At 46.1% G+C, this 15,815-nt stretch overlaps 1 protein-coding gene and 1 long non-coding RNA gene across 4 annotated transcripts in view; one reads left to right on the forward strand and one right to left on the reverse strand.

The window, feature by feature from the left end:
* LOC114680359 (uncharacterized) overlaps positions 1-3,352 on the reverse strand; it is a 40,501-nt gene extending 37,149 nt beyond the window's left edge. The window contains exon 1 of one of the 2 annotated variants that reach the window (XR_003732188.2): positions 2,418-3,050. This is a non-coding gene — a long non-coding RNA (uncharacterized LOC114680359). Of the gene's footprint in view, positions 1-2,417; positions 3,051-3,296 lie in introns of those variants that run through there. The other variant, XR_013397449.1, reaches the window with a different exon arrangement.
* CHRAC1 (chromatin accessibility complex subunit 1) lies at positions 2,725-14,202 on the forward strand. 2 transcript variants are annotated; one of them, XM_015146053.3, is made up of 3 exons: positions 2,725-2,919; positions 5,632-5,758; positions 13,229-14,202. In XM_015146053.3, the coding sequence occupies exons 1-3, from the start codon at positions 2,773-2,775 to the stop codon at positions 13,318-13,320; spliced, it is 366 nt and encodes a 121-aa protein (XP_015001539.1). In that variant the 5' UTR covers positions 2,725-2,772; the 3' UTR covers positions 13,321-14,202.
* The last annotated feature ends 1,613 nt before the right edge of the window (positions 14,203-15,815 follow it).

Below are 15,815 nucleotides of genomic sequence, written 5' to 3' on the forward strand. Positions count from 1 at the left end.
CTACGTTGGCCAGGCTGGTCTCGAACTCCTGACCTCATGATTCGCCCATTTTGGTCTCTCCAAAACTTTTTTTTGAGACAGGGTCTTGCTCTGTTGCTTAGGCTGGATTGCAGTGGCACAATCACCGCTCATTGCAGCCTTGACCTGCTGGGCTCAAGCCATTCTCCTGCCTCAGCCTCTAGAGTAGCTGGGAACACAGGTGCATGCCATGATGCCCTATTAAATTTTTTTTTGCCGGGCGCAGTGGCTCACGCCTGTAACCCTAGCACTTTGGAAGGCTGAGGTGGGAGGATTACCTGAGGTCAGGAGTTCAAGACCAGCCTGACCAACATGGCAAAACCCTGTCTCTACTAAAAATACAAAATTAGCCTGGCATGGTGGCACAGTAGTAATCCCAGCTACTCGGGAGGCTGGGCCAGGATAATTGCTTGAACCTGGGAGCCAGAGGTTGTAGTGAGCCGAGAGTGCGCATTGCACTCCAGCCTGGGCAACAAGAGCGAAATAAATACATAAATAAAAATAATTTTTTTTTTGTTTTTGAGACGAAATTTCTCTGGTTGTCCAGGCTGGAGTGCAAGTGGTGCTGGTCTGGAACTCTTGACCTCAGGTGATCCACCCATCTCGGCCTCCCAAAGTGCTGGGATTACGTGAGCCACAGCACCCAGCCAGAGGTATTCTTTATTTTTCAGTCTCCCTCAGACCTGAAGGTCAGCTCTAAGAGGGCAGGGACCACGCAGCCCTGCTCACTGGCTGTACCCTTGTGCTTAGCAATGCCTGACATGTATTTCTGTGCTCAATTATGTGCGCCAGGACCTGAGGTCACAGTGGTGAAGATGACACTACACTTAACACCCTCCAATTCAAACCTTTGCCAAAATGTGCTCCCTATCTCCGTAAATAGCTCTTTACCAAGGCCTTTCTGATATCTCAGTAAGCTGTGCTGATATTCCACATCAGCTCCCTCTTGAAATCAGACCCCAAACCCTACCACTTCCCATGATCCTGCTAAAAGTTAAGTTGGTGGCCGGAGGCGGTGGCTTACGCCTGTAATCCTAGCACTTTGGGAGGCCAAGGCGGGCGGATCACAAGGTCAGGAGATCGAGACCATCCTGGCCAACATGGTAAAACCCCGTCTCTACTAAAAATAGAAAAAAATAGCTGGGTGGCACGTGCCTATAATCCCAGCTACTCAGGAGGCTGAGGCAGGAGAATTGCTTGAACCAGGGAGTCGGAGGTTGCAATGACACGAGATCGCACCACTGCACTCCAGCCTGGCGACAGAGCGAGTCTCCGTCACCAAAAAAAAAAACCAAACAAACAAACAAACAAAAAAAACCTGTTAAGTTGGACCCCTTACTCTTCCAAGGGTCTCCCCACTCATTCAGAGCGAATTCTGCAGTCTCCACGGCCCTCCCTGGTCTGGCCCCTGACCATCTCCTGCCTCTCTCCTCCCAGCTGCTGTCCCCTTGGTACCGCCGGCCTCCTGAGGGCCAAGTTCCTGGGTTCTCGTAATCATCTTCTACCTGGTCTCTGTGACTCCGCCCTTAAGCGCACCCACCCCCTCCCAGCCCGCAGCTGCAGGGATCCTTTAAAAACTGCCCGGGCCGGGCGCGGTGGCTCAAGCCTGTAATCCCAGCACTTTGGGAGGCTGAGACGGGCGGATCATGAGGTCAGGAGATCGAGACCATCCTGGCTAACCCAGTGAAACCCCGTCTCTACTAAAAAATACAAAAAATTAGCCGGGCGTGTTGGCGGGCGCCTGTAGTCCCAGCCACGCGGGAGGCTGAGGCAGGAGAATGGCGTGAACCCGGGAGGCGGAGCTTGCACTGAGCTGAGATCCGGCCACTGCACTCCAGCCTGGGCGACGCAGCGAGACTCCGTCTCAAAAAAAAAAAACAAAAAAAAACAAAAAAAAACTGCCCGGGACTCCTTTGCTCAAACCCTACCACGACTTCCCATTTTTTTTTTTAGATAAAAAAAAAAAAACAACAGGACCTAGCCCCGGGCTGCCTGTCAGACCTCAGCGAGCACGCCAGGCTCTGCACACCGTCTCTCGGAGCAGCCCCGAAGAGGCTGTTCCCACCAGGCTCCAGGACCTCCTCCGGGCAGCTCCCCGCCCTTCACCCCCAATGAAGGCGCCTCTCCCCATCACCCCGCAGCGCAGAGCGGTGCAGCAAGCCCGGCCCCGCCGCATGGCCCGTGCTGGTCTCTGCTCTTCCACCGGCCGCGTGGCTACCGGCGCAGGACGCATCTGCTGCCGCTTGGTCGCCCCCCCAGAAATTTGTGCTTCAGGAAAGCGTCACTTTTGCCCACGGCGGCACGCCCGGTCCTAGCACAGCGCAGGCCCTTAACACACAGCACCGAGCGACGAGGCCCGGACTCAGAGGGTTTTGCTTGCCCATTCGCAGAGCCCTCACCCGGATCAAAATCGTAGTCCGCGATCGCAGCTCGGAGACTCCCGAGAAGTGCGCGCCCCCGCAGCGCCCCGACCCCCGCCCCTCACTAGACTCTGGACTCCTGGCTCCACATCAGGTCACACACTCGGGTAGGGGGGGAGGATCCGAAGGGCGGCGCATGCGCAGATTGGGCGCGCGAGGCATCACGGAGCTCGTAGTCTCCCGGACGGGCCGCTCCAGGCCTCGCGGCGGCGCCTCCCCACACTACAACTCCCACGGGGCAGCGAGCGCGGCTCCCCGCACCCACCGGCTGGCCGGCAAGGCAGCCACTTAGCAGTCGGGCCCGCCGGCTGCCGCCCGCGCGAGGGGCGGGAAGATGGCGGACGTGGTCGTGGGCAAAGACAAGTGCGGGGAGCAGCGGCTCATCTCGCTGCCTCTATCCCGCATCCGGGTCATCATGAAGAGCTCCCCCGAGGTGTCCAGCATCAACCAGGAGGCGTTGGTGCTCACAGCCAAGGCCACGGTGAGGGGGTAGGGCGGGGGTGTGGGCCGCCCTTACCCGTCGCGCCCCGCCCCGCCGGGCTCCGGGCACTGCCCATTCCCCTTGGGCCCGCGCGCCGCCGGCTGCCCTTGCCGGGCTCGCGCGCGCCCCGCTGTCCCCGTCCCACGCCGGCGCGCGCCACGGTGCCCCCGCGCCCCTACACTTTCTCGCGCGTCTTCGCCCCGCCCACCCCGCGCCGCTCCCTCCGGTTCCCGAGTTTTTTCGCCCCGCCTACCGCGCGCCTCTCCCGCCCTTTCTCTCCTTCCTTCGCTCCGCCCGCCCCTCCCTTCCTTGTGCACCTTCGCCCCTCCCACCCCACTGTCCTCCCGCCATTTCTCGCGCGCTTCCGTCCGGCAAACCTGTAAACTCCCGCGTTCCTCTGCGTGCCTTTCGTCCCGCCTACCTGTACGCTCCCGTCCTCCCTCGCGTGCGGCTCGCAGTTTCCGGCTCTACCCGTGGGCGTCGGTGTCGAGTGGCGCTTTTCTCGTTAGGTTTTTTTGGGGGCTTTTTCGCCCGAGATTCCCACTCCCGGCGTTCCTTTTCTCGTCACTGGCCTGCTTCGTGCTTTGGGGACCCTGACTCCTCCAATGTCCCGTGGGAGGTGCAGCCAGGCGCTTCACCCGCCACTCGAGGCTTTTTTCCCCGTAGGTGCGGTGCCAGCTCCAGCGGTCCGAGGCTTTCGAGCCCACCCGCCCGCCACACCTGGCCCCTCGTCTTAAGAGGCAGCACATACCGCAACCAGAATTTAAGGAAGTCCAGGGAACTTAGTTTTACAGCCTGTTTAGCATCCTCTTGGGTGCAAAATAGTTAATTTTGTCTTTTTTTAAGAAATTGCGTCTTGATAGTGTTAGGCCAGATGTTTTCCTGTTCTGAAACTGGGCCATGTTTCAGCTACACAGTTAAATGCTTTGGCTTGCCTTGGATTCCATTTTCCAGTCCCTACTTGTAGTTAAGTATATGATGTTCCGACAGTATTGGACTAGAACTAAGGGAAGTGGGAAATTACAGGTTTCTTGCCCGCTTTATATCAGAGCCATGTTTTCCTAGAGCCCAGGGAAATAATTGCATATTCAGCAATTATTGCACCTACGCCACAAACAGCCAGAGGGAAAGTGACCCTGGGGTCATCTGGGGGCATTTGTGTTTTCCTGTACGGTTTCATTCTGTTGGTATTAAGGAATGAGGATTTATGCAGGCACTTCTGATCCCTTATTTTCTGAGATGGAGTTGCCCAGGCTGGAGTGCAGTGGCGTGATCTCGGCTCACTGCAACCTCTGCCTCCCGGGTTCAAGTGATTCTCCTGCCTCAGCCTCCTGAGTAGCTGGGATTACAGGTGCTTGCCATCACACTTGGCTAATTTTTGTACTTTTTGGTAGAGACAGGGTTTCACCATGTTGCCCAAGTTGGTCTTGAACTCCTGACCTCTCGTGATCCGTCTGCCTCAGCCTCCCAAACTGCTGGGATTACAGGCCACCATGCCTGTCTTTCTCATCCCTTATTAACTGAACTAGATGCATTAAAGTCAAAACCTTGAGAAAGGCTCAGTTCAGCCTCTGTAAAAATGAAGACTTGGGCCTGCTATAAGAACTGGGGTGCAGGAGGGAGAAGATGATCAGTTCCGGTTGTTGCATTAGGTCTGAGGATTGTACGTTAGTTTCTAGAATAGAAAAGTTTCGGCAAAATGTGAGTTGTGGTCACTATAGTTGTAGGTGAACCACCTTAGAAACAGTGTATGCAAATAGAAGACTAAAAATGTATTACTGAGCCAAATAGAATTTTTGAATGGCTTTTTGCTTCTTTCTTTCTTTCTTTTTTGAGACAGTCTCGCTCTGTCTCCCAGGCTGGAGTGCAGTGGCGCGATCTCGGCTCACTGCAAGCTCCGCCTCCCGGGTTCACGCCATTCTCCTGCCTCAGCCTACCCAGTAGGTGGGACTACGGGCGTCCGCCACCATGCCCAGCTAATTTTGATTTCGTATTTTTAGTAGAGACGGGGTTTCACCGTGTTAGCCAGGATGGTCTCGATTTCCTGACCTTGTGATCCACCCGCCTCGGCCTCCCAAAGTGCTGGGATTACAGGTGTGAGCCAGCACTGCTGGCCGCTTCTTTTTTTACTCTAGAGGTTGGCCATTAAACAGTTATGATTAATCTTTTTCATAAGTTAGACATCTAAAGCCTCTGGAAAATGCCTGCTTCTCTGCCAGTTTTGATACCGGCTTTGCTTTCTTTCTGACCTCATGTTTTTCTTTTCCCCAGTGATTGATTTCTTTCTTTTCTTTTTTTTTTTTTTTGAGACGGAGTCTCGCCCAGGCTAGAGTGCTGCAACCTCCAACCTCCACTTCCCAGGTTCAAGCGATTCTCCTGCCTCAGCCTCTCAAGTGGCTGGGATTACAGGCACCTGCCACCATGCCCAGCTAATTTTTTATTTTTAATAGAGATGGGGTTTCACCATGTTGGCCAGTGTGATCTCAAACTCCTGACCTCAACTGATCCGACTGCCTCAGCCTTCCAAAGTGTTGAGCCACCACACCCGGCCTCCGCAGTGATTTCTTGTAATTTAAGAAACCAAGATAATCTGAAGTCTTAATGTAATTTTAAGCCTGATAATAAGGTATCAGCAATGTAATTTTACAAAATTAAGCTCTGTGGTACATTTTCAAAGCACACCTTTTATTTTCCTTTTTCATTTTGTTTTAGGAGCTCTTTGTTCAATGCCTAGCCACCTATTCCTACAGACACGGCAGTGGAAAGGAAAAGAAAGTACTGACTTACAGTGATTTAGCAAACACTGCACAGGAATCAGAAACTTTTCAGTTTCTTGCAGGTACTTAGTCTTTGAAACATTCTGGTTAAAAAATGATTAGTAATCAATAGCTCTTTCCCCACCCCTTGCCTCCCTTCTGCTTTCATGGAATTAGACTTTTTGCTACTCTTTCCAGGCCGCAAAGTGCTATGAGCTGTCACAGGAAGATACTTTTAGTCTTCTCTGTTTGAATGTGTGTGTTATGTGGTCCACCTAGAACAACAGTGAAGCCAACAGCATTCAGAAGATGTTGGTTGGCCGCCTGTGCTGGGCAGTCCTTTACAGGGACCCTTCCTGCCACTGAAGGGAAAACTCAGGGTGGGTCCACATGCCCATAGTTAGAGCTTAAGTCTGCCCTGGGGCTAGCCTAGCCTATCTCAGGTAATCGGGCAGGGTTGCTTATAAAAGCAGCTCATAGAGACACCATGGTTTGTACTCAGTGGAATAATGGAAAGAGGCCTATAGCATTTGTTAGGAGACAATGCTAGTTTCTGTGATATTTTACCCAGAAATGTAGCCTGAATTTCATCTATGTTTTGGAACCTCTTGTAGAGGTCAAAGCAGGAACTAGTACATTTTGAAATGTGCATTGCTGTGTTCATAGTCTACCATAACCAATTGCTGATGTAAGCTTTATGTTTTTAAGATATATTACCAAAGAAGATATTAGCTAGTAAATACCTGAAAATGCTTAAAGAGGAAAAGAGGGAAGAAGATGAGGAGAATGACAATGATAATGAAAGTGACCATGATGAAGCTGAATCCTAAACCAAAAAAGTGCTTTAAAAACCAGCCTGGCGAGGACTGCCCTGGACCCGCTCCACTGTCTATAAGTAAACACAGCACTGCCCGCTTTTAGCGTCTTCACTTCCTCACAGACTTCCAGTGCGTGATATTCTTTCGAGGTATTCTTTCCAGGCCAAGATTGAGCGCCTCATGCACCTGCGCCACAAACAGCCAGAGGGAAAGTGACCCAGACAGCAGTCCCTCCTTGACAGGCCCACCCTGCAGCTCAGGCACCAAGAAAGCAGCCGATACTGGCAGCCATTGCAGCTCCAAACTGCAGAGGCAAGGCCAATTTTAACTTTTCAATTTACAGTCGATTTTGAAGAACTTCTATGTATCAGTTATGTAAATTCATGTATGTATATTTTGGAATCAGTTCTTATAAACAGCTCGATTCAGTTTTAGCTAAATAGATAGTTTATAGGTCGTATGTTATATTTGAATTTTTGTCTTAAGTTGACTGTTCAGATATTTTTCTACTGTAAAGAAACATACTTTTCTATTAAAGATCTGTACATGTTTTTACAGTAAAATGCTTTATGGAACTAGTTCTAGAGCCCTCTGTGGCTTTAAGGCCTTGCTTACTGCCTGCAAATTTTGAGAAACTTAAAAATAAGCATTCTAACACTTATTCCCACAGAAAAATTCCAAGTCAAATTATCAAATCAAATACAAAAATAAGTCTTACCTCTTGTATAAGCATGTTGTACTAAAAAAAAGTTTTGAAACATTTTGTATATTGAAGATCTCTCTCATCTTACTGTTCTTTGCTTTCAATTCCTGGCACTTATTTTTACTGTCTCTAAGAGAAAACCTATCATAAGCCTTTTTTTTTTTTTTAAACCCCACATAGGGTAAATATTTGGTTCCTCTCATTTCATTATCTTTTTTTTTTTTTTTTTAAAGACAGATTCTTACTCTGTCGCCCAGGCTGAAGTGCAGTGGCGCTATCTCGGCTCACTGCAACTTCCACCTCCCAGGTTCAAGTGATTCTCCTGCCTTATCCTCCCGAGTAGCTGGGATTACAGGCGTGTGCCACCACGCCCAACCTATTTTTGTATTTTTAGTAGAGATGGGGTTCACCATGTTGGCCAGGCTGGTCTCAAACTCCTGACTTCGGGAGTGATCTGCCCGCCTCAGCCTCCCAAAGTGCTGGGATTACAGGCGTGAGCCACCATGCCTGGCCTTCATTATCTCTTTTTTAAAAATAAAAAAGTTTATAATTTACATTCAGTAAAATCACCCTTTTTAGTGTCTAGGCTGTGAATTTTGACAAATGCATAGTTTTGTAACCAATCGATAGGACAGTTCTATCACCCAGGACATTCCCCTGTTCCCTGTACTTAGTCTCTTCTCCTGCACCCTGGCAACTACTGGTGTTTTCTGTCCCTCTTGTTCATTAGCATTTATTTTAAAATAAAATATTTTTAAAAATACTTTTTGGTGTAGAGTTCTGAGTTTTGGCAAATGCAGTCAAGTCACCACCACCACCACAATTAACAACTACATCACCCTCTAGAAAATTCCCTTGTGGCCAACTCCTTCCCCACCTTTTACTAAACTAGCAACTGTCAAGCTATTCTGTGTGCCTATAGCAGGTGTCAGCAAATTTTTTTCTGGAAAGGGCCATGCAGTAAATAGTTCAAGCTTTGTGGGCTTTTATAGTCTCTGTTGCTGCTGCTAAACTCAGCTGTTGTAGTACGAAAGCAGCCAGGTAATTAATATATGAAGGAATGCAGGCGGCTGTGTTTCAATCGAGCTTTATTTCTGCAAACTGAAACTTGAATTTTGTGTAATTTTCATGTGTCATGAAATACTATTTTCTCCAACCATTTAATAATGTAAATACTTGTTAGCTTATATGCCATTAAAAAATGGCTGGATTTGGCTTCCAGACCACAGTTTGCTGACCTGTCTTTTCCAGAATGTCATATAAATGGAATCATTCAGTATGTAGCATTTGAGTCTGCAGTTTTGCTGTTTAGCAGAATGCATTTGAGATTCATCTGTGTTGTCACAGGTATCAGCAGTCCATTCCTTTATATTGCTGAGTAGGATTCCATTGTATGGATGTAACTGTTTATCCTTTTCCAGGTATATAGATGGTTTCTAGTTTTGGTGATTGTAATTTTTTTTTTTTTTTTTTTTTTTTTTGACAGGGTCTCACTCTGTCACCCAGGCTGGAGTGCAGTGGCATGATCATGGCTTACTGCAACTTCCACCTCCTGGGTTCAAGTGATTGTGTGTCAACCTCCTGAGTAGCTAGGATTACAGGCGTGGCATCACCACACTTAGCTCATTTTTTTGTGCTTTTAGTAGAGGTGGAGTTTCACCATGTTGGCCAGGGTGGTCTCTACTCCTGACATCAAATGATCCGCCCACCTCCGCCTCCCAGTGATGGGATTATAGGCATAAGGCACCACACCTGGCCTTGATGACTACAATTAATAAAGCCCTGTAAGTATTTGTGTACTGGTTTTTGTTTGTTTGTGTTTTCTGCGATGGAGTCTCACAAACTCTGCTGCCCAGGGTGGTGTGCAGTGGTGTGATCTTGGCTCACTGCAACCTCTCCCATCTGGGTTCAAGCCATCCTCCCACCTCAGCCTCCTGAGTAGCTGGGATTACAGGCGCTCACCACCACACCTGGCAAATTTTTGTATTTTTAGTAGAGATGGATTTTTGCCATGTTGGCCATGCTGGTCTCGAACTCCTGAGCTCAATCAAGTGACCTGCCCACCTCAGCCTCCCAAGGCGCTGGGAGCCACTGCGCATGGCCTGTGTACAGGTTTCGTGTGAACATAGGATTTCATTTTACTTGGGTATATGCTTATGAGTGGAATGGGATACAGAAGTTTCTAAGAAACTGCCAAACTGTTTTCCAAAGTGGCTGTGCCATTTTGCAGTCCCACCAGTAGTGAGTTCCAGTGGCTCTGCAGCCTCTACAAAAATTGGTATCAGTTTTTATTGAGTTTTGAGAGATTTATATATTCTTAATACAAGTTATTTGCCTGATAGGAGATTTGCAAACATTTTCTCCCAGCCACTTTTCATTCTCTTAATAGCATCTTTTTTTTTTTTTTTCGAGACTGAGTCTTGCTCTTGTCACCCAGGCTGGAGTGCAATGGCACGATCTCAGCTCACTGCAACCTCTGCCTCCCAGGTTCAAGTGATTCTCCTGCCTCAGCCTCTCGAGTAGCTGGGATTACAGGTGCGCACCACCACGCCTGGCTAATTTTTGCATTCTTAGTAGAGACGCGGTTTCACCCTGTTGGCCAGGCTGGTCTTCAACTCCTGACCTCAAGTGATCCACCCACCTCGGCCTCTGAAAGTGCTGGGATTACAGGCATGAGCCACCGCGTCCGGCCTGAAGCATTCTTAAGGCACCATAAGTATTTACAACCCGATCATTCAGGGAACACTTACCCTTTCAGTTCCTCTTTGAACCAGGTGCCAGGTTGTTACAGTAGCTTCCTAACTGGTTCCCTCACACTGCCTACAGCCTTTCCTCTTTCCAACTTGCATACTGCTGTCAGATCATCAAAACGACTTTATGAAGATGAATCTTTTGCTCCCGGTTGCAAGTGTTAAATCATTACTGCTTCTGGCCATTCAATAAATGGTGGTGAAATAGCGAGAATGTATCAGAGGCCGTATCAAGCGAGTATATTGCTGTAGATGAGTTTCTGTGTATTCTTCCGGTTTGACCAGCGTGTCCCAGGGCCACCGGGCACAGAGGTGCTTAGTATACTAAGAATTCTGTGGTAAAGGGTTCTAGATACATTAAAAAAAAGGAAATCTTGATTTTTGTTTAAAAAGTAAGACTGTGGAACAAGATAGATCAGAATATTAAGGTTAATTACCTATGTGTTGTGACTAGAGATGATTATCTGAATTTTCACATTTTCTATAACATTGTTCTTAAAATTTGGAAACCTGAAATCAGGACAAAACCTTGGCCTGCCTTAGCAGTGATGTACAGCCTAGGGATTTGCTGCCATTTGGGGCTTTCTTAAGAAAAGGAAAACCCTGGCCGGGTGCAGTGGCTCACGCCTGTCATCCCAGCACTTTGGGAGGCCGAGGTGGGCAGATCACCTGAGGACAGGAGTTCAAGATCAGCCTGGCCAACATGATGAAACCCTGTCTCTACTAAAATACAATAGCCGGGCATGGTGGTGGCACAGGCCCGTAGTCCCAGCTACTCAGGAGGCTTAGGTGGGAGAATCGCTTGAACCCGGGAGGCAGAGGTTACAGTGAGCTGAGATTGCACCACAGCACTCCAGCCTGGGCAACAGAGTGAGGCTCCATCTCAGAAAAAAAAAAACAAACCCCTTTTCCTTTCCCAGCACGTCATCTTCTCAGTCTAGACAGCAGCAGAAGTCAAAAACAGCCCAGTCAGGGTGAGGCCACCAGGGATTTGGGAGCAGTGCCAATGTTTGTAAACCTAGCCAGGATACAGTAACAAAGTGGCTGGCTAGGCCGAGAACCAGGACGGTGCCAGCTCAGGTTCCCACACTCAACACAGAACTCAGGACCTTGCTCGTGATGGGCTTAGCTGAATGGCTTCTTCATCCTTTCGCATGCTGCAAGAGCAGAAACAGCCAACTATCTGAGACACCATGGCTGTTCCCATTCGTCCAACTCATGCCTGTGGTTCTCATCCCCGAAACCCAAATCCTTGGGTAATGCCCAGCTCTGCCAAGTACGTTCTTCAAGGAACAGCCCCGTTTGTGGAACAGGGCTCTGGACTTCCATCCCTGAAGGCATGCTTCTGCCTCGGGAACTGGAATCAACCTGTGCAGAAGGAAGCGCCTAAAGAAGTACGTGAGGAATTGAAGATTTTTGGAAGAGGCAGCTGTAAATAGGAGGACTTTTATTTCATTTTTTGCTGACATACTATGAGGCAAAACAAAATTGACACCATACAAAATAACTTTATAAAATATCATTCACATCATATTTTATCAGATTTACAGCATTCTGTGCATGTTAGGGGTTATGTAAGGAGGTGAAAAAACACTATGCCAAACTTTTAGTATTAGTTTATATACACACAGTAAGAAACAAAACAAGTAACTGTTAGGTTTTCCATGAATTTATTGCAAAAATAGTGCAAACTACTTAACCTAGTAAGCTGTAAAAACAAACTAGAAAGGACCCAGCTAAGCTTAAACACGACAATAGATGCTCAGTTTCTCAGCATTTAGCTTTCTTCACCAGTTTTATCTTGACAATCAAGACCACCCCCCATCTGTTCAGTCTCGGGTGAGTGCTGAGGAAGAGAAATGTGAAGACGGGCTCTCTGGAGAGACCAGAGGCGCGGGCTGCCTGATTTCAGCAACACATTTAGAATCATGCTACTTCCTCAATTGCAATTTTTCTGAGGTCTGTGTTGGGGGGAAAAAAAAAGGTGACATGATTTTTAACCTTGAGCTTAGAAATAAGTTATCCAACCTCTTGATGACATGGAGAAATGAATTAAGAAAGCAGCATGAACAGAAAGGATTCAGAACATTATTGTCTGCTTATAAACATAGTATCCGCCTCCTCGGGTGTATTTGGCTAATGTTCTAATATAGGGCAACCTTCGAGCCAGATATTGCAGCAATTTTTTTTATTTTTTATTTTTTTAAGGATACTATATCCCTACAAGAGTAATTTTTAAATTTCTTTCAACAGTCTATTGGGGTCCAAAAAGCATATATCTAAACAAAAATAACAAAAGCAAAACAAAATGCTACATGTAAAAGCTAAAGAAATAAAATGCAGCATATTCAGGTTCTTTTTCTTGAGGTACCTATATAAATTTAATCACCTGCCCCAAAGTCCTCTCGTTAGGTTAAAAACACAATGCGTCCTGGGGAGCCAATTGCCCGGCGCGTCTTATTACTGAGAAAGTGCAAGAATGCTGATCATCTTCTGCAGCATACTGAAGGATGATTTACTCTTTACAAAATAGAGCTTAAGTATCAACCTGATGGAAGTTAGAAAATTAAAAACATTTAAGTAGAATCATCTATCTCTCTTTATTTTTGAGATCCTGCAGCAAAAAGCCTCCCAAATCAACTTTCAAAGTTCTGCCATTAAGGAATGTTGGTTCTCTTGTAAAATTCAGAGATCTCTTTAAAATAGTAAAACTATAGACTACAGGAAAGATCCCTAATTTTTATTTCTTATTGGTATAAAATCAAATTCTTAAGACTCCAAAATATTGTTACCTCCAAAGAACTAAGTAAAAAAAGATCGCCATAGTAGGAAAAGTCTAGAATTGTAAACTGCCAAATATAAAAGCATGGTAAGTCATCAACCTATCTCATTTTCTTACCTGTCAGAAAGCCTCCCTAACTTACAGGCACACAGGGCCGCCGCTGAATGCAGGCCTCTGCCTCCACAAAGCCACGAGCTCTGGCTCGCCCCTTTCTGTCCATGGCCATTAGCACCTCCACCAGGTAGGTCAGGAGAGATGAAATCGACAACAGTCCATTTGCTGCTTATGAAATAAACTCTTAGAAAATGTGCCAGAGGAAGAAGGGGCATGAATGGCTAGAAAAGCAATGATGAGGGTACTTGGGATTTTTTTTCTGGCCGCCCCTTCACTGGCACAGAAAATGAAGTGATAAGCTATAAATATGTGCATAGAGGAGTTTGGACTTTATTGATTGTAAAATGTTAAGTTTGCTCTTGGACATTTTTTTTTTCTTTTCACAGGGGGCAGTCGGGATTATAATACACTGCAGCAGTTGGCTGGGGGAAAGTCTATCAAATTCCATGACCAATTGGACGTTTCTCCCCACTTGTAATATAAATAAAATATGTACTGTTTCATACTGATTTTTTTTTCAATGCATTGGGGTTCAACATAAAAGGCACAAATAAATAAAAATATCATTAAATAAACGGAAATTACAATTTCAAGTTTCATGTGGAGTTGTATCTCACTGTTTGGTTACTTTTTCCAATTAAATTTGACAGACTTAGTAATAGCACCCAACTGTTTAACTGAGGTAGATCCACATTGTAAAGAAAGCTGGGTCCCCTCCATTTTATCTCTAAATTTATGATACTTTTATCAAAACACAAAAATCCATTTAAATCATATGCAGAAGCGATGACAGGTGGTACTACCTGAAGAAAGCTTAGAACATGAGCAGGTTTGCAAATAAGACCTACGCCCAAACTGCACTCTCCATCAGCCACACAGAAATCTCAGACTGGAGGGAGAAAAAAAAAAGAAACATTAAAAAAAATAACAAAAAAAACCCTGAAAAAGTCGCAAGACTTTTAGAACAGGTCTTTTTGACTGTCACAGAAATGCACAATGGTCCATTTTCATCAAGCTATGGCCACAGCCAAGCTAGACAAGAGAGAGAAAGAGAAACAGAGACAGAGAGAGAGACAGAGAGAGAGACAGAGAGAGAGAGAGAGACAGAGAGAGAGAGAGACAGAGAGAGAGACAGAGAGACAGAGAGAGACAGAGAGACAGAGAGAGACAGAGAGAGAGAGAGAGAGAGACAGAGAGAGAGAGAGACAGAGAGAGACAGAGAGAGAGAGAGAGAGACAGAGAGAGACAGAGAGAGAGAGAGACAGAGAGAGAGAGAGACAGAGAGAGAGAGAGACAGAGAGAGACAGAGAGAGAGAGAGAGAGACAGAGAGAGACAGAGAGAGAGAGAGACAGAGAGAGAGAGAGACAGAGAGAGAGAGAGACAGAGAGAGAGAGACAGAGAGAGAGAGAGACAGAGAGAGAGAGAGACAGAGAGAGAGAGAGACAGAGAGAGACAGAGAGAGAGAGACAGAGAGAGAGAGAGAGACAGAGAGAGAGACAGAGAGGTGGGTCACTGAATGCTTCCCTTTAACTCCAGAAAAAATAACTTGAATTATGATACAGCATCTTGATCTGAACAGTTTACACTCACTCTGCCTAATATTTTTGCATACTCTGAAACTCACAAATTTAACATCTGATTAAGGCTTAATTTAAAGTGGCATTGCCACCTAGCATCATGCAAGCGTGGACATCTTCAAGACACACAGCATGGTATTCAACTAAAGACAATGACATGAAGCCTCAGAATTGTATTTAGCAGGTACTATAATTTTATAATTAATTTTACAATTCATGTAGCAAATGGAAAATCATACAGAGAGGCCAATGTATATAAATAAGAGTTTATACAGAAACTGTCAATTTACAAAACAGCACTGCATGGTTTCTATATTGCAAGCACAAGACATGGTCACATGGTTCCACTGTACAGGTAGAAACACGCCCATAGACAATACATAGAAAGTACCACCTGAAACGAGGCCCTTGGAGCTGCTCAGCTTCTTAGAAAATAGTGAACTTTCAATGGTCGTAATACATTTTGATTCAAAATGTCTTCTAAAATGTTTTCATTGTGGGGGAAAATTAAGAAGGGGCAAAAATCCATCTATGGAACTTTTGAATTCATTTTTGGTTCTTTTTCAATTATTTTATAAAAATAAAATAAAACTAGAAAAATTGATAAAACTAAGGGTTAAAACCCCTCAATATGTATTAGGTAAGTAATCTGAAGTGTACCAGAGGTAAGAAAAAGCTGGATTTAGATACTACATTCTTTTCCTGTATTTAATGAGTAATTAGCCACTTTGCTGCACAGAAACTTATAAATTATTCTCTCAAAACTTTTTTAAAAATAAAAACTTGCCTCTACAGTTACAAAACATGAATTCATACCTTTAACAACTACATTAAAATCCACTATCAAACTCAGGCCCGGAATTTCAACGCAACGCCACCCTCCATACTGTAGGATTTGAGTCGCGCGTGTCTGTCTGGCTTTGACGAGGAACTGGGATTGCCGCCACAGTGCTCCCTCTGCAGCCTGGGCCTCCGCGGAGGGAGAGGCCATTCCTTGCCTTTCAGGATGGTGGGCTGGGGAAGAAAGAGGGGAGGGCCAAGAGGAGCCACCAAGAAGAACTTTCTAGGTATTTAAGAAATAAGTACGTGGGATTACTTCCCTGCTTAAAATCAATAAAATCATCCCTTGACAGGGAAAGGTGGTTTCTCATTAGGCCATTAGCCAAGAAACTGCTCAATACCTGGCTTGAAAAAGCTGGAGAGAAAACCTGCCCATTAGGTAAGTCAAAACTGGTGTCCTATATGCACAGCTCAAGGTGAAATCTCACCGAAGTAAGCGGTTTCCCAGGAAGTCACAAAACAGAGCAACAGTAATGAAGAGCATTCCAAAATAAGGGTCACAGGACTGAATAGCACCTTACAGCTGAGGACTTCACACACATAATTTCTACAAAG

Source organism: Macaca mulatta, chromosome 8 (assembly GCF_049350105.2).
Source record: "Macaca mulatta isolate MMU2019108-1 chromosome 8, T2T-MMU8v2.0, whole genome shotgun sequence".
In the NCBI taxonomy this organism is placed as follows: Eukaryota; Metazoa; Chordata; class Mammalia; order Primates; family Cercopithecidae; genus Macaca; species Macaca mulatta.